This window comes from Geotrypetes seraphini, chromosome 6, assembly GCF_902459505.1.
Source record: "Geotrypetes seraphini chromosome 6, aGeoSer1.1, whole genome shotgun sequence".
NCBI lineage: Eukaryota > Metazoa > Chordata > Amphibia > Gymnophiona > Dermophiidae > Geotrypetes > Geotrypetes seraphini.
In genome coordinates, this window is record NC_047089.1 from 86,392,685 (window position 1) to 86,419,806 (window position 27,122).

The 27,122-nt window shown below is 39.0% G+C and overlaps 1 protein-coding gene across 6 annotated transcripts in view; it reads right to left on the reverse strand.

The window, feature by feature from the left end:
* Positions 1 to 27,122, reverse strand: part of SCEL (sciellin) — a 314,001-nt gene that overhangs the window by 103,621 nt on the left and 183,258 nt on the right. For all 6 annotated transcript variants that reach the window (XM_033948694.1, XM_033948696.1, XM_033948691.1 and 3 more), the window contains exons 18-22: positions 25,020 to 25,076; positions 19,231 to 19,290; positions 13,446 to 13,505; positions 12,704 to 12,757; positions 748 to 807 (exon numbers count right to left, since the gene is read on the reverse strand). In XM_033948694.1, coding sequence (XP_033804585.1) covers positions 748 to 807; positions 12,704 to 12,757; positions 13,446 to 13,505; positions 19,231 to 19,290; positions 25,020 to 25,076 — 291 coding nt within the window. The remainder of the gene's footprint in view (positions 1 to 747; positions 808 to 12,703; positions 12,758 to 13,445; positions 13,506 to 19,230; positions 19,291 to 25,019; positions 25,077 to 27,122) is intronic.

Genomic DNA, 27,122 nt, shown 5'->3' on the forward strand with positions numbered 1-27,122 from the left:
TCATGTTTCTATGTTTCTATCTTAGTCACTCTTCTTTGAACCTTTTCTAGTTCCGCTCTTTTTGTAAGATAAGGTGACTAGAATTGAATGAGATACTCAAGGTGAGGTCGCACCATGGAGCAATACAGAGGCATTATAACATTAATAGTCTTGTTTGCTTTTTTGGCTGCTGCTGCACATTTGGGTGTAAAGTTTCAGTGTATTGTCTAAAATGACACCCAGATCTTTTTCTTGGGCGCTGACCCCCGAGGTGGACCTGGTAACTATGATTTGAGTTATTCTTCCCAATGTATGTCACTTTGCATTTGTCCACATTAAATTTCATTTGCCATTTGGATGCCAAGTCTTCAAATTTCCTATGGTCTGCCTGCAATTTTTCACAGTCTGCATGTGTTTTAGCAACTTTGAATAATTTAGGGATCCTTTTATCAAGCTGCGGTAGGGGTTTAACATGTGTAATACCGCACGTTAAACTGCCTGCCACGCTAGCCGCTAACGCCTGCATTGAGCAGGCGTTAGTTTTTCAGACGGCCGCTGGGGTTAGCGCGTGATGAAATGTCTGACGCGCTAACCCCACTAGCGCAGCTTGATAAAATGAGCCCTTAGTGTCATCTGCAAATTTAATCACCTCACTCATTGTTCTAATTTCCAGATCATTTATAAATAAGTTAAATAGCACTGGTCCCCTGTGGCACTCCCCTATTTACTCTCCTTCATTGAGAGAAATGGCCACACTGGAATACTTACATTTTACCACGGTTCCCTGTAGGACTTTTTACATCAATGAGATTATCAAGGCCCCCATCTCTGTAAAAAAACAAATTCAGTGAAATTTGTTTAGGTGAACAATGTTACCTTAAATTGTCAATTACTCTAGCTAGGATCTACAGGATCTGCCAACAAAAGTAATGCTTGTTTTTGAACATAAAGAGAAGATTTTAGAAAGTATATCGAGAAGTGAATTCACACATCTGAGTCAAGACACGAAGAATTTTTATGGTATTTTACAAGAAGCTCTGTCTAATTAGAGCCTCTTGTAAAGCTGGTGGACTGCATGTGTATGTTCTTCCATGAGCAGTGGGACCAGCAATTTCAAAATATTGTACATGGGGAAAAAACCATGCAATACTATCCCATTTAGATATGGAAGCAGCTTTCTGAAGTTAATTGCTCCTGTGCTCATCTGAGCTCTTTACTAGGAACTCCTTTTACAAAGGTGCATTAGGGCCTTAACGCACGGAATAGCACGTGCTAAACTGCCATGCGTGCTAGCCGCTACCGCCTCCTTTTAAGCAGGCGGTAATTTTTCGGCTAGCACACGCTAATCTTGTATGTGCGCTAAAAACACTAGCACACCTTAGTAAAAAGAGCCCTAGGTGTTTATACAGTCTTATTAGGCAGGCCAGTAGGTCAGAGAGTGAGCATACTTTTTAAACACGTTTGTTTCTGGCAGGATATTTTTATGTTTATCGTGATTTGGTTCATTTTTTTCATTTGGTTCATGTTTTACTGCAACTTGCTTAAATATTTTATAGGCAGGCTAGAAATATTTTTAAATACATAAAGCTATGGGGAAAGCACTGCTCAGTAATTCCAGAAACTCTCCTTACCACAGAGTATAAAATTAAAAAACTTGAAAGTGTTGGTAGTAAATCAACACACACATAATGCACAGACATAATTAACCTTTGCATCATCACAATAAGTATCTGAATATTTCTCTTCTTTTCTTGGCACTGTAAATATTATAAGGTCAGTTACAGGAAGGCTCTGCAAACTGGTATCAAATTATTATACAAAAGAAAATAGCATGGACATTAAAATTGAATATTTGGGGGATAATTGTATAAGAAACTTGAATGTGTACCACACTAAGAACATAAGAACATAAGAAATGCCTCTACTGGGTCAGACCTGAGGTCCATCGTGCCCAGCAGTCCGCTCACGCGGCGGCCCAACAGGTCCAGGACCTGTGCAGTAATCCTCTATCTATACCCCTCTATTCCCTTTTCCAGCAGAAAGTTGTCCAATTCCCTCTTGAACCCCAGTACCGTACTCTGCCCTATCACGCCCTCTGGAAGTACATTCCAGGTGTCCACCACACGCTGGGTAAAGAAGAACTTCCTAGCATTCGTTCTGAATCTGTCCCCTTTCAACTTTTCTGAATGCCCTCTTGTTCTTTTATTTTTTGAAAGTGTGAAGAATCTGTCCCTCTCTACTCTCTCTATGCCCTTCATGATCTTGTAAGTCTCTATCATATCCCCTCTAAGTCTTCTCTTCTCCAGGGAAAAAAGTCCCAGTTTTTCCAATCTCTCAGCGTATGAAAGGTTTTCCATCCCTTTTATCAGACGTGTTGCTCTCCTCTGAACCCTCTCGAGTATCGCCATATCCTTCTTAAGGTACGGCGACCAATATTGGACGCAGTACTCCAGATGCGGACGCACCATTGCTCGATACAATGGCAAGATAACTTCTTTCGTTCTGGTTGTAATACCCTTTTTGATGATGCCTAGCATTCTATTTGCCTTCTTAGCAGCCGCTGCGCACTGTGCCGATGGCTTCATTGTCAAGTCCACCATCACCCCCAGGTCCCTTTCTTGGGTACTCTCATTTAAAAACATCCCTCCCATCGTATAGTTGTACCTCGGGTTTCTGTTCCCTACATGTAATACTTTACATTTCTCAACATTGAACTTCATCTGCCATCTCGTTGCCCATTCCCCTAGTTTGTTCAAGTCCCTTTGCAGTTTTACACAGTCTTCTTTAGTCCGAGCTCTACTAAATAGTTTAGTGTCATCTGCAAATTTTATTATCTCACACTTCGTCCCTGTTTCCAGATCATTTATGAATACATTAAATAGCAGCGGCCCTAGTACTGAGCCCTGCGGGACCCCACTCGTGACCTTCCTCCAGTCCGAGTAGTGGCCCTTCACTCCCACCCTCTGTCTCCTACCCGCCAACCAGCTTCTGATCCATCTATGTACATCTCCTTCCACCCCATGGTTCTTCAGTTTACACATTCATACAGCTGCTTATATAATTGCATGATATTCAAAGCTATGCATTTGGGTAGGGTAGCAGATGCTGCTACCAGGATAAGTACCACTAAATTGGGCCAATCACTTGATTTTCAGCAACGTTATTCGAATGATGCCACTGCTTAAAGTTCTCAAAATTTGAATTTATCATACAAAAAGTTATTTTATATATATATATATATATATATATATATATATAGGGGGCGTGGCTTGGACGCGAATGCTGACGGTCGGGTGAAGGAGAAGCTCCGTACAAACAAGCTTATTTTACGAAATTTACTACAAAAAAAATAATTTCCCATGATCTTGATGGTGTAATAAATTGAAATCCGCATCCTCAACTGAGACGGAGAGACGTTTGAAGACGAAAAATTAAAAGTGAAAGTGCCGTTTTTTACATCCTGAGAAGAGAGGTGTAAAAAGCAGGAGATCGACGGAGTTTGAAACTGCTGGTGAGCTATCTAACAACAAGGATGAAAATTTATTCTTTATAAATAATAAATGAGGAGGTTGGTGCCTGTCGTCCTGTGGAGATAAGCTGTTTTGAAATAGCTCTCCTCTGCCGGAGATGAAGTAAGGTTTGCTGTAAAACCTACTTGGCAACGGTTTTTTTTTTTAAACTATTTCCTTGCTGCCAATTTCAAAAATTGTGAATGACTAATATAAACATAAATACAATATAATATCAATCTCCTCTCCTCTTCTGAAATTGAAAAAGATTCCGATATAAAAGATTGTTGGCTTTTTCTTTCTCTTCAGCGCTTGGGCTGTGAGAAAGATGACAGAATAAAAGACCAACGGTTTTTAACCTGAAAAAAAAAAAATAATATCGAAGTAATTGAGAGGCGCTGGAAACAAAAAAAAAACATATACTTATACATATACTTCAAATATACTGGAAGGAATACTGCTCTCCTCAGTAAGGGCTGCGATTGGGCTTATAAGAGGAGAGCAAGGAAAAAAAAAAAAAAGAGGATTATTGATTTTTTTTTCAGCGCTGATGCAAAGTGTCAACAATAAAAAGTGACTAACGGATTTAACAAAATAAATCTGTAAAAAGATTGACCAGCAGTATCTAAAAAATTTAAGGAAAAGAAAGGCTGCTATTATTGAATGTTATTGCCTTCATAGAGGCTGAGATAAGGCTTACTCACAGCAATAGAACTTGAGACAAATAACTGACAGTTGCTCTAAAAATATTGAAATAAAAGTTTTGAGCCTGTTCTAATATAAGATTGGGACAGATAATCAAGAAAGGAGAAAAGAAGAAAAAAAGAAAAAAGACTGAAAAAAGAAAAAATTTTAAAATATAGAAACAAATCCTGAAAGAAAATCACTCATCATAAATTGAATACTCAAAACAAAAAAGACAAGCAACATAATATTGAAATATTGAATATTGAATATTGAAACTGATACCAAGAGACAGTGAAGATAAGCTGAGATAAAGAGAAGAGAAGAATAACAGAAGATGACATCTAAAAAACAAAACAAATGTGATTCAGAAGCAAGTGGTTCCGGTATTGGTAGCAGCAATAAAAGATCAAAACCAGAGCCAAATAACACACCCTCAAAAGTTCCGTTGCCATCGGATGAAAGCCCCGACGTCATGGAAGAGTTGAGACAAATTAAAGAAATAGTATTAGACAGCAATAAAAAACTAAAAAAAGCAATTGAAGATGCTGCAATTCTCACCAAAAGAGTTGATATAGTTGAAAATAAAATAAATGACCTAGAAAACAATACAGAACAACTAAATACAGACATGAGAAAATCTAAAATAATATGGAAAGAAGTTGAAGAAATTAAAAGAGACTTGGAAGACAGCCGAAATCGAGAAAGAAGGAATAATTTAAGGATCATCGGGATTCCGGAAGGGGTAGAAAAAAATGACCCTATAACATTCCTGGAACAATTTCTACCTAAAATACTACCTTTAAAATTCAAATCTGCATTAGAAATAGAAAGAGCACACAGAATACCAACACAGAATAAAAACCTTCAATCAAGACCAAGAACTCTAATATTTAAACTTTTGAGACACCAACAAGCAGTAGAAATCTGCCAGCTAGCAAAGGAAAACAAAAACCTTAAATGCCAGGATGCAAGAATCCACATTGTTCCTGACTTTGCAAAAGAGACTGCACTACGAAGAAAACAATTCCTGGACATGAGACCCCAACTGCGAGCTCTAGGGGCTAGATATGGCCTCCTGTATCCAGCAGTAATGAAAATTACCATTGCTAACAAGACTCAAAATTTTTCAGATCCTACAAAACTTCAAGATTTCCTCGATCAATGTGAACAGCCAATGTCCTCTTAAACAAGAACTTATTATCGAATAATATATTTGTGTTTATATTTATAATTATGTTTAAATTAATAAAACATAAAGATTAAATATAGAATACAAGTGTAAAGTTCGATACAGAAACAGAACTTTCAACTCCAACTGAAAGGAATTAGAAGAACATGGAACTGTGAATTAAACTGCAGGAATATTCTAAACAACGAGACTGAAAAAAAATTCTTAAGCTCATGTTTAAAGATATATACAAAAAACTTACATGTAAAACTCTGAGCCAGGAAACATTCCAAAGATGAGATTGTGGAATGGCGCAGTATTGGACTTATATTTACTCAAGACCTTACATTAAGAAAGTCACTGATTGGATAAGGAAAGCTAGGGGCGTCAAAATTAAAAAAGACACCAATTGCTTTGACAAATGTAGGATATTGAGTAAAACGAATTTGTATTGGATAAAAGAAAAATTTTAATAAATAAACTTCCGGTTACTATACATTTCAAAACACACATGACAGGAATCCATGTCAAAAGGATCCAACATGCAGTCTTGTCATGCTGATGAGAGATAAGATATGAGCGTACTTGAGACAAACGAAGGATTGGATCAAAGACAAAGAAAAGAAATGGATGCAGATTGAAAATAGACTGAGATAGCAATGGACATGAACAGCTTGGGACGCAAAATAAAACAGGAGGTTTATGAGAACTGAGAATAATTCCTGATATTACCGGAATGTCATTTATTTGTTAAGCCCTTTTTACAGAACCGAGATACGATTTGTGGCGACGACCAAGACAGTAACAGACATTCAGAGATGTTATGACCGCGGATTGCACTGAAAACTGTGCAGTGGTTTTGTAAAGAAAGGGAATGCTCTTCTGGATATAATAGTTTCCTACTCTTTGATTTGATATTCTAAAATGTAACTAATAACTATTTTGAAGGGAAAAGGTTAAAGATAATCTCCTGAAGGTTGGACTGAGGAGAAATCTGTTCATCCTTTGTGACTGCCTTCAAACATATACCTAAGCCTTAAAAATATAAGTTATAATATTTCAATTACAATTATTCATCATTTTGAATTAATTCATATCTAACTGAATTTGTGGTATACATTGTTGTCATATGTAATAATTTCCTTAAAGATAGGGGAAAGAATATAATTTAAACTTAATATTTAAAAATGAAAACATTTCTTGACACCACTTAGAATTTACTGTTAGAAAACAATTACTTTATTATACAATACAAACCAAAACATAATAATAAACTCAAAAAAAAATAAATTATACATTGGGAATTTATAATAGAATAAAATAAATTAAAACATCTTTAAAGGGAGAAACATAATTAAAAAAAAAAAAAATAAATAAATAAATAAAATAAATAATAATGGTAGTAAATATAGTTATATATTTTAATAGCTTGTAGGAGTTATATACACCTAACCTCAAAATGCGTATCCAAGTGGTCATATTAAAATGGGGAGGGAAGGGAGGGAAGGGAAGGGGGAAATATAATGGAGAATGGGGAAAAAAAGAAAAAGTGTATATTCTAAAATATTTTAAATACTGGGGAAAAAAATTAAGAAAAACAATTCATATAATTTTAAGGAAAATATATCAAAAATGCATAAATGGATCTTAAAATAATATCCTTAAATGTTAATGGTCTAAATCATATGATAAAAAGGAAAAAAGCTCTATTATTTTTAAAAAGGCAAAATGCGGATTTATGCTTTATACAAGAGACCCACCTCTCAAATATTGAATCTAATAAACTACAAGGAGGTTGGGTCAAACATTGTTTTTTCTCACCAGCTACAAGGAAAAAAGCAGGTGTTGCTATTCTGGTAAATAAAAAATGTACTGCTACATTCAAATTAAAGGCAACAGATATTAATGGAAGATGGATAATAGTGGAAATGAATATGGGAAATACTACCATGACGTTGTTTAATATATACGCCCCTAATTCGAACCAAAATGAATTTTTTAAAACTCTTCAACAATTGATATTGCCACTGGCTACTTCAAATCTAATAGTAGCTGGGGATTTTAATGCTGTTATGGATCCTCTATTGGACAAAAACCCAAGTAGATATATGAAATCAATGGGACTAGATAATTTAATACAAACTTGTGATTTAATAGATATTTGGCGAATACTTCATTTTAATGGACGGGAATTTTCATTCTGTTCTCATGTTCACAATTCCTTTTCAAGAATAGATTATATTTTTATATCAAAACACCTAGCACATCAAGTAACAAAAGCTGCCATTGATCCAATTATTTTATCTGATCATGGTGGGGTATGGATTGAAATTAAGATCACAGATCAAAATACAAATAGACCAATATGGAAGTTTGATAATGCATTGCTTGCTGATCCAATATTTTGTGAAAATTTTCAAATAAAAATGAAAGATTTTTTTCAAGTGAATGATAAAGATGAAATCTCTAGAGAAATATTATGGGATGCATTTAAAGCATCAATAAGAGGACAAATCATTTCTTATTCGGCTTATCTTAACAAACAAAATAAAAAACAATACTCTAATTTAGAAAAAGAAATTAAAAATTTAGAATTAAAACTAATAGAAAAATGGGAATATTCTATACAACAAGAACTGTTAAAACTCAAATGTAAATACAATGAAATATCATCAAAAATGATAAGAAAAGATTTATTTGCACAGCAGGCACTGTATTATGGAAACTCAAATAAGTCGGGAAGAATACTGGCAAATTATCTAAAAGTGAAAAAAAAGAAAACAAAAATAATTGCTATAAAAGATGAAAATGGTGAAACACTTACACAAATTGAACCAATCTTAAAACAATTTCTAAAATTCTATAAATCTCTTTATTCTTCCGAGACTTATTTAAATAAAGAAAAGGAAGGTTTAGAATTCTTAAAATTATTAGAGGGTCCAAAAGTTCCTGAACATATAAAACGAAGTATGGAAGAACCAATATCACTAAAAGAATTAGAAACAGCTTTGAAATCCCTTAGAGTTGGATCCGCTCCAGGTGGTGATGGTTATACAGTTGAATTTTATAAAACATTTCAAAACTTTTTATTACCCTATTTATTAAATCTTATTCAATATCAACTTAATAAAGGTTGTACAAATGGCACTATGGCAGAATCATTAACAATAGTTTTGCCAAAGCCAAATAAAGATCCCACTTTGGTATCGAACTATAGACCAATTTCTTTAATAAATGTAGATGGAAAATTATTAGCAAAAATCCTTGCGTTAAGATTGGCTAAAGCTCTCCCACATATTATAAGTATGTCTCAAACAGGATTTGTTGCTCAAAGACATTCATCTCATAACACTAGACTAGCATTCCATATGTTATACTTAACAAAGAAAATGAACGAGCCCACTTTTGCTGTTTCTTTAGATGCAGAAAAGGCTTTTGATAGAATAGAATGGACATTTATGTATCAAGCAATGGAATGGTTTGGTATAGGTCCTGGATTCACACAAATGATACAAACATTATATAGCTCCCCTTCTGCTAGATTATACATTAATAATATGTTTTCAGAAAAATTTAATCTACAAAGAGGAGTTAGACAAGGTTGTCCTTTGTCTCCTTTACTGTTTGATATAGTTTTAGAACCCTTAATATTAGCAATCCAACAAGTAAAGGAGATACAAGGTATAAATCATTCAGATAAAGAATACAAAATATCAGCTTATGCTGACGATTTACTATTATATTTGAGGAATCCGGAAACTACCATTCCATATCTACTTGAACTAATAGAAAAATTCGGAAAATTTTCAGGATATAAAATAAACTGGAATAAATCAGAAATACTTCCATTAAATATACATTGTACAAAAAGTTTATTTAATTCATTCTCTTTTGTTTGGAAGGAAGATGCTATTAAATACCTTGGAATTTGGATTACAAAAAATTTGGAAGATACAATGAAAATTAATGAAAAAAATTTATTACAAAAAGTGACAGAGATGTGTGAGCAATGGAACCCCTTACACTTATCTTGGTGGGGAAGAATACAAACTGTTAAAATGATGATATTGCCTATAGTCTGTTACCAAATGGGAATGATACCAGTTTTCTTCCAAAATTCTTTTTATAAAAAATTAAATAAGATATTAACAAAATTTATTTGGCTTGGAAAAAACCCCAGAATTGCATTAGTGTCATTGCAAAGACCAATTGCGGAGGGAGGGGTAAATTTTCCCAACTTTTATAGGTATCATCAAGCCTATATTTTACGTCAAGGCATGTATTGGATCCTCCCAGAGCCCACTGTAAATATCCCAGATTGGTTTTGGCTAGAATGGAGACTTATGTTTCCATTACGTCTTAGTCATGTAGTTAGTATCAAAATGCCAAGGCTATACAAAGAACATAAAATATTCATGGATACATGGAAAACTTTAAGATATATAAGTAATCTAACTCCTATTCCAATTAGTAAATCAACAACTCAAACAATTTGGTTAAACCCCAAGATCAAAATAGGCGGTTTCAAAATAATCTGGAAAAACTGGATGATAGCAGGTATTCGTATTCTAGACGACATAATAAAAAATGGTAAAATGCTGGAGTTTTCACAATTGCAACATAAATTTGATCTTAATAAAACACAATATTTTAGATGGTTGCAATTGAAGCAATCCATTCAGGAAGGGTTCCCTGAATGGAAAAATCTTACTAATTATCACAGCTTGGAATTCTTGTGTTTCCAGATAAATTCAATAGGACATGAAGCTGCACAGTGGTATAAATTAATATCCGGATATATAAATAAAAAACCAAAAAATGGTCTTAGAGACATTTGGAGCATTGAGATAAAGCACCAAATTAGTGCATCTCAATGGCCACGACTTTGGTCTTGGAGGTTAAAATGTACGGTGTCAGCATCTATGAGACAAACTTGGTTTTTTCTTTTACATAGAGCTTTATGGACCCCTACACGTTTACATAGAATTGATAGCTCTAAATCTAATAGATGCTGGCACTGTCATGTTGAAATTGGGACATTAGACCATCTTCTATTCTTTTGTCCATTCATCTTAACATTCTGGAAATCAATTTGGCCTCAAATTAATAGGATGTTAGAAAACCCAGTAGCCTTGACATATGATACTATATTATTTGGAACAACAATGAGAACAAAAAGTCAAATAACATCAAATAATAACAAATTATTGTTCATTTTAACTGGAATAGCAATACAACAAATCACATTGAATTGGAAAAATCATGACAGATTAAATTACACTTTCTGGTGGAATTCTGTTTGTCACATATATAAAATGGAGCTTACCATAGCAACACAAAAAGGATATATTAATAAATTTCAAAAGATATGGAGACCATTAACAGAATTTTGTAATGAATGATTAACTTTTCCCAAGATAAAAATTGATTAGAGGGGAATGAGATGGGAATTTATTTCTGATTTACACACTATATCAATGTTGAATGAATTTACAATAAAGTTGTTTTTAAATATTATTGATTGAATGGGAGGGAGGGAGGGAGGGGGAATACTACATTCAAAAGAAATTATATAAATCTAGATTTACTGCATAATATTATAAAATTTGTATAAAATTAATTTTCTAAAAAAAAATGTTAAACTTGAAGATGATAAGTATGTATATCAAGTGTATATATTTAAGTATCTAATAAGTTTATATGAAACACTTGTTGTAACAAAAGAAAATGAATAAAGATTATAAAAAAAAATATATATATATATATATATATATATATCAAAGTGCAAACTTTTTTGCCAGCAATTGTGCAAACTTGCTAATGTTGAACCTCGGTGTCTTCAGAATGCCAGCTGGGTCAGCAGACTCAGGTGGCTGAGCTCCTCATTAGTCTCGTTGGTTTGTTTTATATTCTTGTATATACTTCAAATAATTTATTTAATCACCCTATCAAGTACATTAACCCTTCTTTCAGGTGAAACTTGGCAGGAGCAACCAAGTGATTCCTATATTTGGGGATAGGATCCTTTACTGGAGATTTTCTCACCTAGGCTTTAGGTTTTCATTAGAGAATGACACGGTGGCGGTTACAGGCGGCTAGCCGCATTTAGCCGCGGGTATCCCGCCGAAACGGGGAAAGAAAAATAGCAGTCGCTGCGGGGACAGGGACAAGGCCATTCACCGCCCCGTGGAGCGGTGAATGGTCTTGTCTCCGCAGTGAGGCATCAAGGATCGCGCGGTCCCCGCAGCCACCGCCCGCCCGTAGCCTTTAGCAAGCTCCCTCCCTCCACCTCACCTTATATTCTGAGTTTGCCAGCTTCCTTTTTCCCGAGCCGCATACGTTCAAAAAGCCATGCACGTGCGGCTGCGCGAGTCAATCAATCTTCTCCTCTGATGCAACCGGAAACAGGAAATTGCAGGAGAGGAGAAGTTTGATTGACTCGTGCAGCCGCACGTGCACGGCTTTTTGAATGCGTGCAGCTCGGGAAATAGAAAGCCGGCAAACTCAGAATATAAGGTGAGGTGGAGGGAGGGTGGGGGCTGTAATACATAAATACTGTTTCTTTGTGGGTATTCTCCCCTCTTTAGCAGAACTGGTTTATCATTTTAAAATCATGTGTGGCACCAATGGCAAGAAAATATAATGATAAAATAGCAACTAATTTTGCCTATTTTTATATATTTTAAAAAGTACTACATTTGAAATGTATATCATCCAATCCATAAGGTGAATGTCCATATTGCTGTCTGTTGTTCTGCTGAGCACTGGCATTGAAACAGCAAAATGCATTTATTGCATACTTGTCCTCTGTCGGAAACATTATGGTGGTATATTAGTTGTGTTGATAAAAATTTATAAACAAAGCCCTGCCAGCTGAACATCTCTTTCTCTAGTTCAGCAGCAGGAACTTTGATTTATAAGAACGGAATAAGCTAAATATTAGAGTACTAAGGCTTATATGGATGCTGCGGGGACGGTGACGGGGCGGTGAATGGGATGGCAGTGGCGGTGACGGGGCAGTGAAAGGGATGGCGGTGACGGGGGCGGTGAAGGGAACGGCGGTGACGGAGCGGTGCAGAGGATGGTGGGGCGGTGACGGGGACAGATTTTTTTCCCCATGTCATTCTCTAGTTTTCATCCTTCCTTGAATCTTTCACATTCATGATCATGGATTGCAAATCTGCCCAACCCAAAACAAATCCTATGGCCCAATACAGCTTTATATAGACATTGTAATCCATCACTGAAATTATTGCCATTTATATTAACATCAGTTGCTGTATGACAGACAACCATCATCAAATCACCAATTAAACAAAACAGGGACAGCAAGTGAGGGAGAACAGAATGGCAGACTTACCTTCTGTTCCTTGCAGTGCTTTTGATGTCAATGAGCTTGTCAAGCTCATCTCCCCTTTAGAAATAAAAGAGAAGGAGCAAGATAAGTAGCGCTATCTTCAAGTGCCAATTCTCAGAGTTAAAGGACCAAATTAATGAGTGTGAAGGATAGGTGAGGAGGCAGAGCTTTGTGTAACTTACACAAGGTGCGTTAGCCGTTTTAGTGCATGCTAAATCTACATGCATGCTAAACGATAATGCACCCATTATAAGTCTATGGACGCGTTAGCGTTTAGCGTGCACTAAATCTACACGTGCAATAAAACGGCTAATAAAGGGGGCCTAAGGGCAGGAGGGGGGGTGTGGATCGCCCCGGGTGCAAGCGATGAGGGGGATGTTCCTGAGCTTGGAGTCATGGTTTGGGAACTTCCCCTTCTCACAGCCCAGCCCCAAGGCTCTGGGTGGTACATGGACATAAACACATGCAGTTAGATGTATCAACAAATTGAAGGCAACAATGGCACTGTGACAATGGTACAAAGCAAGCATGCAATAAATCAGATGGTAATGTCTTGAGAACCTGCTCAGGATCAAATCAGAGCATTGACACAACATAGCTTTATGAGGCATTTGATCCTGCCGCCCATTATTGAAATGACTGTCATTGCCCTATATGTGGCTGTACAATGAGAGCATGTGAGCAAGTGGAAGAAAGAACCTGAGCGAAGAGCGAAAGAGAAAGAGATCTGAAGTGGTAAACTCACCCTCTGTTACGATTTCCTGCAGTGCTTTTTATTTCAATGAGTTTGTCCAGCTCATCATCTCTTAAAATAAGAAATTAATTGATGCAGATGAGTAACGTTACCTTCATCATAGGTAAAAGCATGGCAATTGGAAAGCAAGCTGATGTACAGGAAATGGAGCTAAAACCTCTCATTGCCTGTATCACTATTCTACACAATAAAATCACAATTTTATTTACATCTATTTACATGTAGCCCAGTCCCTTCTCAAAGCCATTCCCCTAGCAAGGCAACCATCCCCCAACTCATGTCAACAGCTTTGAACCCCTCTCCCCCAGAATATACCCAGGAACTATCTCCAGTGGGCAAGTGGGGTGGCTGACCCCTAGTGGTAGTACCTTCTGACCAGTGGTGTACCTAGCCTATGTGACACCCAGGGCCCATCATTTTTTGACACCCCCCCCCCCATATGTATAAAAAACATGATTTTTAGTAACAATAAACACATCACACAAGAGTTTACCTAGGCAAAGGCAGCATCTTACATACTGCAGTGAGCAGTACAACATCAATACACCAATTGTAAAACTAAACAAGCCAGACTAGTACAGATCAATCCTGCACAGTCAATCATAACAGAAAACCGTGTCTTTTGAACACACAGAACACAGAAAATATCTTCGCCTAGTATGGAATATGTAATCACAAACTAACCCCTCCCCCTTTTACAAAACTGTAGTGTGGTTTTTAGCCATGGTGGTAACTGCTCAGACTCTCATAGAATTCTGAGCATCAGAGCTGTTACCACCACAGCCAGTGCTAAGAAATGCTCTACAGTTTTGTAAAAGGGGGGATAAAATAGAAATACGTAGACAAAGGTTAAATTGAACCACCAAGAAGCTGGATTCTGCATACAATGCAACACCACAGAAACAGCAATGCATCTCCCCTAAAGCAAAAAAAATAAAAATAAAAAATAAATAAATATTTTTTTTTCTACCTTGTCTTCTCTGGTTTCTACTTTCCTCATCTTCGTGTCACTCTCTTCCTTTCATCCACTTTATATCCTCTCTCTGCCCCTTCTATATGGCATCTTCTCTCCTTCTACTCTCCTTCCAGAAACTTTATGCCTCCCCCTTCCATCTCTCCCTTCACCCCCATTGGTCAGGCATCCATTTTCTTCCCTTCCCTTCTCCAATGGTCTGGCATCTCTCTCCTCTCCTCTTATTCCCTTCCCTCTTCCACACCCCCATGGTCTGGCATTTCACTCTCTCCTCTCCCTTTCCCCCACTTTCATCAGCATCTGCCCCCTTTCTTTCTCTCCAACCCAATTCCATCCAGTATCCTTCCCCCTTATGTCTATCTCCCCTTTCCCTGTACACTAATTCCATGAGCATCTGCCCCCTTTCTTTCCCTCCAACCCAATTCCATCCAGTATCCTTTCCCTTTGTCTCTCTCCTCTTTCCCTGCAAACCAATTTCATCAGCATCTGCCCCCTTACTCTCCTTCCACCACCCTTCCATACCACCCTGACCCATTTCTCTCCCTCAACCACCCTTCTATGCTCCTCTCTCCTTCCAAACCTGCAAGGTCCCGCGATGACTGCTTCTGCTGCCTCTGCTCCAGAAGAGGTAAGTGACATCGGAGGGGGTGGTCTGGCAGACGCAGGGAGTTGCGGCAAGGTCCTGTGATGACTGTGGCTGTCGGTCCACCCCCTCCGACGTCCCTTACGTCTTCCGGAGTAGAAGCGGAAGATGGCAGTCATCGCGGGACCTTCCTGCACTTCAGCAGGGCTGCCGACTCTGCTTCGGAAAAAGTACGGCAGCCGCGCTGAGGTGCAGGTGCCGATTAGAGCAGTGTGGGAGGTTCTGGACCCGGCCGGCTGGCTCTGCACCCCCCTAGGGCTGGTACCCGGGATGGTCCGCACCCCCCACCCCACCCTTAGTACGGCGCTGCTTCTGACTATCACTAGGATTAGTATACATTTTGTTGCTGGAGCTCAATGGGGGGTTGGAGTGGGATCGTTCCTGTCCTATCCTACTAGCCCACCAAGGATGGCCCCTGGGTAAGTCCTGAGGGTTCTTGAGGGATCAGGAAGGGTCTTCTTGATGTTAGGAGAGGGGTTTTGAGAAGGGAACAGGGCTATGTGTAAACAAGTAGTTAAGAGGAGGGGCTTTGAGGTTTCAGATCATATGGGTATTCTTTCTCGGGAAAGCTAATCTTATGGCACAATCAGGCCAGGCAAAGGTTATCTTGTGGGGGGAGAACCGACTGGGGGAAGATGTTAGGAGGGTGCGTTACAACAGTAGTACTATTGTTTTTCTTTTTAATTTATTCGCTTTCTACTCTGCACTGCGGAGCAGCTCACCAGTTTCATTTCTCTGTCCACTCGACTGTGTTATTTCCAGTTGTCATCCTTATGGTTCTCTTGAGAGCGGGTTTTACTTCATTTTAGAACCCCTGAGGAAGGAGTGTGTTTTCAAAACATGGACCGTGTCGGGTCTCGGTTTTCCATACAATTGGACCATGCTAGGATACAAACTGTTTAATGTTTTTAAGGAATGCTACTTATCAAGAACTTGTCATCTTGTACATTATTGCTACAGTATCTTTTTTTGTTTGTTGTTACAAGTTTGTTCACCACAAGATTGCCAACTTTTACAGATATCCCCAGGGGAATTTGTTTGCTTAGAATTGCATTTCAATTAAAATTTTTAATTGTGATTAATCGTATGAGTAAGGTTGTATTTTTTATTTATCTCAATGGCCACAAATCTGGACTTGGAGGATGAGATGTACAATGTCAGCATCTATGAGACAAACTTGTTTTTTTCTGTTACATAGAGCATTATGGACTTCTGTTCGGTTACAAAAGTTGGATTGTTCTAAGTCTAATAAATGTTGGCATTGTCATCTCGAAGCAGGGACTTTAGATCATTTATTGTTCTACTGTCCATTTATTTTGGCTTTTTGGAAATCAATATAGGGCCAAATAAATTGCTTGTTAGAAAATCCAGTGGCATTATCCTATGATACTGTGCTTTTTGGTATGTCAATGAGAGCTAAAAGTCAAATATCATCTAAAAATAACAGACTTTTATTAATAATGACAGGAGTTGCCATACAACAAATTACAAGCAATTGGAAGAATTTGACAAGGCTTAATTATAGTTTTTGGTGGAATTCATTGTGTCGTGTATAAAATGGAAAGAATATTAGCCATTCAGAAAAGGAATTTTAAGAAATTTCAGGAGATTTGGAAGCCATTAGCAAAATACTGTAATGTTTAATTAATGTTTTTCCCTATGCCATGCACATCCGGGAGGGGGGAGTATGGGGGTCTATTGGATTAATAAATTTAGATATATTGGAGTTCATAATAGAAATTTTATGTGATTGCATTGTGATTGTTCAGGAGGGAGGGGGGACTAATTCTGTAATGGATATTAATGATTAAGTGTGTGTTATTGATATATAAAATATGGTATTTATGGTTACACTAACTGTAAGTTTTTAAAATAATAAAGATTTTGAAAAAAAAAAAAATTGTGATTAATCGTATGAGTAAGGTTGTATTTTTTATTTATTTCCCACTACAGTTTCTTGTGACTTTGGGCAAGTCACTTAACCTGTCATTGCCCTGGGTAGAAAAGAAATACCCATATGTAATGTGTAAACCTTTTTGACTCTGGCCACAGAAAGGTAGATACCAATCCCCTTCCCTTCTGTAAAGGAATGATAATCTCCCTCCCATCCCCAGATCAGTACCTTGGCTATAGATTCTACTTGTGGCCCCTCCAGTTCTGCTTACGGGTCACTCCCGTCTCTCTTCTGATAACTTGGCATCTGCCTCCCTCCCCTGTTCAGCTTGCCTACCTTAAAGGTAGTCTTCTGTTGGTCCCTGGCAGTGGCAGATGAGATTAGATCCAAATAACCATTCTGATGTAAGCAAATAATTCTACCCATGGATAAGGTACAGGATGCAAGTACTGTAAGTCTGCATTGCCCTTCCAAGGACTTTGAGATAACTATGAATTAATGAATGTTCCCAGCATCATGACCTTAACTGGGGCAGTTTGTGATTTGAGCATGGAAATCCAAATGAATAAGATAGTGAGTCATGAACCTGTTCTGGGATGAACCACAACCAGTCAGGTTTTCAGGATATCCACAATGAATATTCATGCAATAGATTTGCATGCCAAGGAGACAATGTATGCAAACTGATCTCATGAATATTCATTGTGGATATCTTGAAAACCTGACTAGCTGGGATTCACCCGAAGACACGGTTGCGAATCACTGGAATAAAATAATTATTGTAACAGTATTTTTGCTCAGTAGATCACAAGCCTCAATTAACATCATATAATTTGTAGTACTGTATATAATCTTGAAAACCTGACTAGCTGGGGTTCACCCCAAGACAGGTTTGCAAATCACTGGAATAAAATAATTCGTGTAACAGTATTTTTGCTCAGTAGATCACAAGTCTCACTTATCATATAATTTGTAATACTGTAAATATGGAATTAATTTTTCAGGCCTTTTATTCTCCACTAGTCTTTAAGCCCGTTACATTAACAGGTGCTAGAATAGATGTGTGTCTGTCTTTCTTTCTTTCTCTCTCCTTGGCCGCTGTCTGTCTTCCTCTCTGTCTGTGTCTCTCCCTAGCCCCCTGTCTATCTGTTATTAACCTTTCCCTCTCCCACTGGCCCCCTATTGTGCCATGCCTGCTCCGTGGCCCCCTTGTTTCCCCCCCCCCAAGAAAAGCATGATTGCTGTCTGGCCCCCAGCTCACCCCTCCCCCTCTCGCCCTGGCTCCCTGCCTGCCTGTATTGCTCCAACACCCAGCTTCTTGTTCTCTTCTGGCCCACCGGCACGAACCACTGTCGCCGCTGCTGCTCCTCTTCAAAGCAGCCTGCTGTAGATCACCGGCCGGCTATAGCAAACCTCGCAGGCCGCTCTCCACCTCAGTAGCACGTTCCATCTGATGCGATCCCGCCCCTCGAGATTGCTTCAGAGGGAACTTGCTACCAAGGTGAAGAGCAGCCTGCGAGGTTCGCTACAGCTGGCCGGCGATCCTCACCAGGCTGCTTTGAAGAAGAGCAGCAGCGGTGAATTTTGGGACCTTCCAGTGAGTGAGGGCAGGAGGGGGGAGTCGCCAGCATGTTCCCTGCCTCCGTGTTCGAAAATGGAATTCGGCATGGAGGGACACATCACGCTGTCAGGGAACACGCCGTTCTAAGTGCGCATGCGCGCTTAGAGTTTTATTATAGAAGATAATTTGGAGATAGGCAAGGAAAATATTTCAGTAGGACAATTCCCTGAATATACTGTATATTTTTTGCAGCATGAAGAAAAGATGCCACAGGCCACATATATCAAAATATTTGTTCATTTAAGCATCACGTACAATCTCAAAGGCACAGTGAATAAAGAATTGCAGAATGAGTATATACATTATAGCCCACATTTGTTTAACAAGCTTTTGATGTGTTTATGAATGAAATTGAAGTGTCTATTTTCAGGAAATGCAGTATATGCTTTTGGGGGGGAGGTGATTTATTAAACTATGCCATCAAACAAGTATCTTAGGGGAGAAGTTATCAATGTAGGCTACTGATAAGACATGCTACCTATGTATTTTGCTAGCAATCTTGGTTATTAGTAACTAGGTCTCACTGCAAAAAAATGAGACCTGTGCTAAAATAGTGGGAGTCGGTGATAAAATAACACATTTTACCAGTAGCCCACATTGATAATTACACACCTTACTAAATAAGAATTAATTAAATGTACCTACTTGTTCCTGCTTTTTCCAGCACTGCTTTTGATTTCAATGAAATTATCGAGTTCTTGGTCCCTTTAAAAATGAATCAAGAAAACAGAGCAGGTTAGAATCATTAGGTTCAGCTATGGCAATGCTTTGCAAAAATGACAAAAGCTGGTTACTAAAGTGTTGCATTCCTCAAGGAGTCTGCCTGCCTATGATAATGTGAAATTATACGGAAGCAGGGAAAGCTCTGGCTTCATAGCACTACTAGTGGTGTGGGCCCAACTCTTTTAATTACACACCATCTAACTCTTTGCAGTGTTTTGAAGCGAGGATTCATTGTTAGTCTGGTTTTAGTTTTACTGTATATCTATTAAGTGCATTAGGCAATTTTATTTATTTAATTTTCTATACTGTTCTCCCCAGGGAGCTCAGAACAGTTTACATTAGTGTCTCACAAGCTTTACGAGCCACGACACACTAAACTGGCAGCCACAGCTCGAGGGCAGCCAGATGTGCGCGGACATTGCTGCGAAAATGTCACATGCACGTGTGACATCTGGGCATGCGCAGAAGCCCTCCAGAGTGGGCCCTGAGCCGTTGGTGGGGGGAGGGCGGGGTGCTGAAAAAGAAGAGGTGCAGAGAGGAGGAGAGGCGCCAGTGGTGGACAAGTGCTTACAGTGCTTCTCATAATAGTCCTGTTGGCAGTCAGCTAGCACTGGTGCCTCTCCTCCGCCCTGGAGTTTCATAGCATACCTGAAATCTCAAGCAGCACACAGTTTGCAATACACTGGTTTACATGAATTTATTCAGGTACTCAAGCATTTTTTCCCTGTCTGTCCCAGTGGGCTCACATTCTATCTAATGTACCTGTGGCAATGAGGGAATTAGGTGATCTACCTAGGGTCACAAAGAGCAGGGTGGGTTTGAACCCACAACCTCAGGGTGCAGAGGCTATAGCTTTAAACACTGCACCACATTTTAATAAATGACAACAAGGCAATTCACAGACAGTTTCTTTTGTCATAATGGAAGTGCTGCAGGATCCCCAGAAACAGTTGTGGAAAACCAACAGACCACCCAGAGGAAACTTCCTGTTTTCAGTGATGGGCACAATAAATGTCTTATCATATCAAACAAGCAGGCTCACTCATTATCTCTGCAACATAAGTCATGGTTCATACTAAGAGAAGTTTAACAAGCCAATAACTAGCACCCAGAGAGTGGTGGAAAACTGGAACGCTCTTCTGGAGGCTGTTATAGGGGAAAACACCCTCCAGGGATTCAAGACAAAGTTAGACAAGTTCCTGCTGAACCAGAACGTATGCAGATAAGGCTAGACTCAGTTAGGGCACTGGTCTTTGACCTAAGGGCCGCCGCGGGAGCGGACTGCTGGGCACGATGGACCACTGGTCTGACCCAGCAGCAGCAATTCTTATGTTCTTAATAACTGATTAATGCAGCTAATTGGCTCCAAATAGGATTTGCGCATGCGTTTTGTTACGCGGTTCTATAAAGTTGCATGCAAAGATCTTTTAGCTTACAACTGAAAAGGGCATGTAGCCATAGGAGGGACATGGATGGGTGAGGGGCATTCATTAAAGATGTGTATAATATCACAGAATTTGGGGGATTCACAATTAACTTACATGCCAGGATTTACACCAGATTTTAGTCACTGTAAATCCTCACGCTCAAACATTTGCAAGGAAATTGGCTTTAAGGGTCTAAAAAAGACAGGTGCCTAAAGTTAGGCACCTATTGCCTGTCAATCACACTTAGGTGCCCATTACAGAATCGTGCTTACGGCGCCTAACTTACAACTTAAGCACTTGTAATGTAGGCCAGGGTTTTAAAGGCCTACATTATAGGTGCCTAAGTCCTTTAGAGAATTGCGCGTGACGTGGCCTAAGACTTTCATAAGAACATAAGCAATGCCTCCGCTGGGTCAGACCTGAGGTCCATCATGCCCAGCAATCCGCTCACGCGGCGGCCCAACAGGTCCAGGACCTGTGCAGTAATCCTCTAGCTATACCCCTCTATCCCCTTTTCCAGCAGGAAATTGTCCAATCCTTTCTTAAACCCCTGTACTATACTCTGCCCTATTACTCCCTCTGGAAGCGCATTCCAGGTGTCCACCACTCGTTGGGTAAAGAAGAACTTCCTAGCATTCGTTTTGAATCTGTCCCTTTTCAACTTTTCCGGGTGTCCTCTTGTTCTTTTATTTTTTGAAAGTGTGAAGAATCTGCCCCTCTCTACTCTCTCTATGCCCTTCATGATCTTATAAGTCTCTATCATATCCCCTCTAAGTCTCCTCTTCTCCAGGGAAAAGAGACCCAGTTTCTCCAATCTCTCAGTGTATGAGAGGTTTTCCATCCCTTTTATCAAACGTGTCGCTCTCCTCTGAACCCTCTCGAGTAACGCCATATCCTTCTTAAGGTACGGCGACCAATATTGGATGCAGTATTCCAGATGCGGGCGCACCATCGCCCGATACAATGGCAGGATAACTTCTTTTGTCCTTGTTGTAATACCCTTCTTGATTATGCCTAGCATTCTATTTGCTTTCTTAGCGGCCCCTGCGCACTGTGCCGTTGGCTTCATTGTCATGTCCACCATTACCCCCAAGTCCCTTTCTTGGTTACTCTCATTCAATAATATCCCTAAACACGCCTACTTTGGTGTTAGGTGCCACTAGGCACCATGCGATAAGTGCTTATCTTTTTGTAGAATCACGCCTAAGACGATAGGCACCTTTCTCCCAATTAAATTTTATTTTTTTCAATTAGGAGCTTGTTAAAGCTCATTATTGAAGTTAATTTACTAATTAAGTTAGGGTGCCTAACTTTAGGCACATCTTATAGAATTTCCTCCAAATGCTATTCTATAATTGGCGCTGAACTTGGAGCACTATTTATAGAACAGTGCTTAACGTGCATTTTTTTTTCTGTGCCCTAATATGAGCAGCATTTACTGAATGTATTCCTAAGTGGGAAACAGGACTAGCCTATGGGTTAGAACAGTGGGCTAAGAACCAGGGCAACCAGAGTTCAAATCGCACTGCAGATCCTTGTGACCTTAAGCAAGTCACTTACCTTTCCATTGCCTCAAATATAAAGCTTAAATTATGAGCCCTCCAGGGCCATGGAAATACCTGCCATGTAGCTCACCATGAGCTACAAAAGAAAACATAAGCCAAATTTTGCTACATCAAAGCACGCTTTATCAGAAATTCGTACACGCATACACATAGGGCCTGATTCTATAAATGGCACCTAACGGCGCTTAACTTATAGGTATCGCTCAGCACAGTTGTCAATCAATCACATGGTCCCAGTTATATTTTATGTGGATTATTAAATTGTACTTTCAACAAAGCCTGCATCTTGAACATCACCTTCTCCACAGAATTTTTGTTTTTTAATCAATCACATGGTGCCATTTATAAAATCACACCTAGCGGCACCTAAGCAGTCATGTGTCACTAGGCGTCCTAGATGTAGGCACCAGTATATTAGGCCAGGTTTTACCTAGCTTAATTTCAACCTAAGTCAACCAAAGCTAATCTCCAAACCTCCCCCCCTAACCAGGTCTACTTTTCAGGCAGGCATCAAAGGTTGCCTCAACTTAGGCATCACTAGGAGCTGATGGATATCAGCACGTAACCTAATTAATCATTAAAATGTTTTTTTTAAAAAATCAGTTTTAATGATGTGCTATCACATACACATATATATTCATTTTTGAGTACTTTACTTTACCTCATTTCACACAGAGGGTATTATCACATGTCTATATATTTTTACATTATATATCTCACTTTCATGGCTTTACATTTAGATGGCCGGGTAGAGAATCTACACCTGAGCTAAGTACTACAATGATAATGATATAAGGAGATAACAAAAGTAGAATAATTATAGTGAATTGCATAAAAAGAAAAAAATTTCCATATATATTAAATTGAATAATATAAAAAGAGTTTAAAGGACCGATGATAGCTCGCAAGATAGTTATAAGCCGAGACTTGTTCAACTGGCAATATAACGGCGAGCACTTGAGATCCATTAAAAAATCTCTTAATTCAATTTAATGAATGATATATGGATTTTTGGCTCTAGCATCAGCCTATATTTTGGTGGTAATAGTGTGTTTCACAAGTTTCTAGAAGAGATTATTTACATTTATATGCTCATCTTTCATTTCATCTTTTGATCTCAATGTCCATCATCATTCACAGTACTCCCAGTATTCACATCTTCTTGTTTTTGGTTCCACCAAGCACATGTCACTCAACAGAGCACATATTCTTTACACTAACATTTTGCATTTTCCCCATTATCACCTTCACTTAGGACCCCTGAGGAAGGAATGTTTTCCAAAACACAGACTGTGTCAGGTCCTGTGGATTCACACTTGAGAACCATTTTTATTTTTTTTAGCGTTAAATGCTACATTGAACCTTTTTTAAATAAAGATCATTGTTTCATACCTTGTACATCATTTCTGCAGTTTTTCTTTTGTTGTTGTGGTCAGTTACCATGCCATTTAAACATGTGTGTGTGTGTGTGTGTGTGTGTAAGAAAAATGTAAAATCATGCAAAATATTATGAAAATTTCAATGGAACATTTTTTTAATGAGGTTTTTATTCAAACTAATTTAATGGGCTAGAAATGGCTCCTTGCCATTGCTTGTTTTGAAGCTATTAATTGGTATTCAGTGGCATTTAATCAGTTAGTGCCACTGAGTATCACCACAGACCATTAAACTCAAATTCCTTAATCCAGGGGTGTCCAATGTCGGTCCTCGAGGGCCGCAATCCAGTCGGGTTTTCAGGATTTCCCCAATGAATATGCATGAGATCTATTTGCATGCACTGCTTTCAATGCATATTCATTGGGGAAATCCTGAAAACCCGACTGGATTGCGGCCCTTGAGGACCGACATTGGACACCCCTGCCTTAATCTCTCATGTAAAGCTCTGGCCTACACAAGCACTTTTAAAAAAATCTGTGCATGCTTCTGAGTTGGTGCAAAACCCGATGTGAAAATTTATTCACATATACCTGTGTCCCATTTGTAAAATAGGGAATACCAGTATAGATTTTTGTCTCACCCAAGCCATGCCCAAACTACATTCCCTTAAATGTGCATGGCGTGGATCTCTCCATGTAAATAGCAATTTTCTGAAATCATTATTTACATGTGTATGTGATCTAGAGGCTGATTGAATTTCAGATTTAGGATTGTCAAAAGCCAGCCCAAAATTTGAATTTGGCCAAATTTCAGTTTGGGCCAAAAATGCTGGAGCTTTTTCTGCTGAAACTGAAATTCCCCCTGAGTAAGAGCGCTCCCATTCTCTGCCCCACCCTGACCAAAGGCGCTATCTTAGCAGTCATTTTGACTACAGAGACAGCAGGGGCAGGAGTGTCTGGTGATCGATCCTGTCCTAATTAGGCCACTAGACTACTAGGTTTTAAGGTAGGCCTTGGAGAGAGGCTATGTCTGGTTACAGGGGGAGGGAGTAGACCCTGTTCAGGGGTTTTAGTTCAGACTTTGGTTTTGGCCAAAACTGAGAAGCAAATTTCGTCCACAGAATTACTTTCAGCCAAAACTGAAAAACCTGACTTCATTCGGATTCTAATGTGATCTACAAGTATAAATGCCACCTCTAAAATAATTTCCTGAGAATGCCAATAAAGCATAGAGACAACTGATGTTTCTCCTTTGGTTTGATACAGCAGTATCATGTAAACTGTCTTATAAAGTCTAACCACAAGTCAAAATGGAAAACAAGAGGATGCAATGTCAGTCTTACTTTGTCCTAGCTTTTGAAGTGCTCTTTACTTCAATTAAATTGTCCAGATCTTGATCCCTTAAAAAAGAAAATAAGTGTTAAGGCAATAAAATGCAGGTGAGTTACTGGAGAGAGCCTGAATTAGGGGGAAGGGGTAGAATTGGGTGAGCTTTCCTTTACAGCTGGGTACCCAAGAGGTGAGTTATCTCCCTTATTACTTTCAAAGACTACCCAGGACTCACAGGTTCGACCCAGTTCATAAATTTCAGATCAGAAGTATATTGACTTCCCGTAGCTGGTTTTAAGAAAGGTTTGGACAAGTTCCTGGAGGAAAAGTCCATTGTTATTGAGAAAGACATGAGGGAAGCTACTGCTTGCCCTGGATCGGTAGCATGGAATGTTGCTATTTCTTGGGTTTTGGCCTGGTACTAGAGACCCGGATTGGCCACCATGAGAATGGGCTTCTGGGCTTGATGGACCATTGGTCTGACCCAGTAAGGCTATTCTTATGTTCTTATGTTCTCCTAGATGGTCGACCACTCATTTATTTATTGGGCAGAGAGGTAAGCTGCCATTTGATCTTACAAACTCTATTTCGGCTGCAGAGAAAGGTGTCACTGTCCATATTAAAGAATTGGGAAATGGGAGGATGTGATGGTATCAGCTGTTGCCTTCTCTGCAAATTCAGGGCCCCTTTTACAAAACCGCAGTAGCAATGCTGCTAAGGTAAATGCACCAAAGCTCACAGGAATTGAATGGGCTTCAGTGCATTTACCACGGCAGCATCATTACCTCAGAGTGCTAGGTATAAACATCTGAGGGGAACAAGTGGTGCACCTCAGTAGCAGCAATTTGAAGAAATTAATTTGTTGATATATAAAAGGAATTTTATTGTATTGTCATTTTTCACTACTTTGATGTCCTATTGTTCAGACATTATTATTAGGCATATTTTGAGCGTAGAAGAGGTAGTCTAGGGCAGTGTTCTTCAACCTTTTTACACCCGTGGATCGGCAGAAATAAAAGAATTATTTTGTGGACTGGCAAACTACTAGGACTAAAATTTAAAAACCCCGTTTACGCCCCATCTCCGCGAACTCGGTCCCCGCAAACCATCTGATCCCATCTGCACAAGCCGCAATTATGATTTTATATTGAACATATTTTATTAAAGTATAAAAAGAAACAATATTCTGAACAATTGTGATTTTATAATTACAAATATACAGAGCACAGACCAACAAAACCCCTGTCTCCCCTCCCCTTCACATATATCCCCTCTACTATCAAGAAAAGTGAACAAGCCAAGTTATTATAGAATGCTACATAGAAATATCATGCTAACAGAATACTGCAGTCCCCAGTTATGTCTCTAGCAGGATATATATTTCAAATCTGATATATTCTAATGACAAAATAGAAATAAAATTATTTTTTTCTACCTTTTGTTGTCTCTGGTTTCTGCTTTCATCTTCTTTTCACTCTTTTCCTTCCAGCATCTGCCCGTTCCATCCAATGTCTGCCCTCTCCGCCTTCCATATGTATCTGACTTCTTTCTATGCCCCTCTTCCCTGTCCATCCTCCTCTCTCCTTTTTACATCATTCATTCCAGCTTCACTGCCTTCTTCATTTTTATCTCTCCTACACCAGATCTAGCATCTTTATCCCTCTCTCATTTCTCTGCTGACCCCCTTTCCAGCATCAATGTCTCTCTACTTTCTCATTCCTCTCTCCCATTTCCCTCATCTGATCTCTCCATTCCACCCTGACCCCCTTCCCCTCCTGTAATCTCCCTGTCAGCTGTTTCCTTCCTTTTTTCTTTCTCCCTACCCTCCTTCCTTTTTTTCCTTCTCCCTTCCCTCCTCCCTCTATCCAACATTAACTCTCTTCCCATCCTTTTCCCTCCTCCCCTCCCAGCAGCAACTCTCCTTCTTCTCCCTTCCCTCCTCCCTCTATCCAACATTAACTCTCTTCCCATCCCTTTCCCTCCTCCCCTCCCAGCAGCAACTCTCCTTCTTCTCCCTTCCCTCCTCCCTCTATCCAACATTAACTCTCTTCCCATCCCTTTCCCTCCTCCCCTCCCAGCAGCATCTCTCCTTCTTCTCCCTTCCCTCCTCCCTCTAT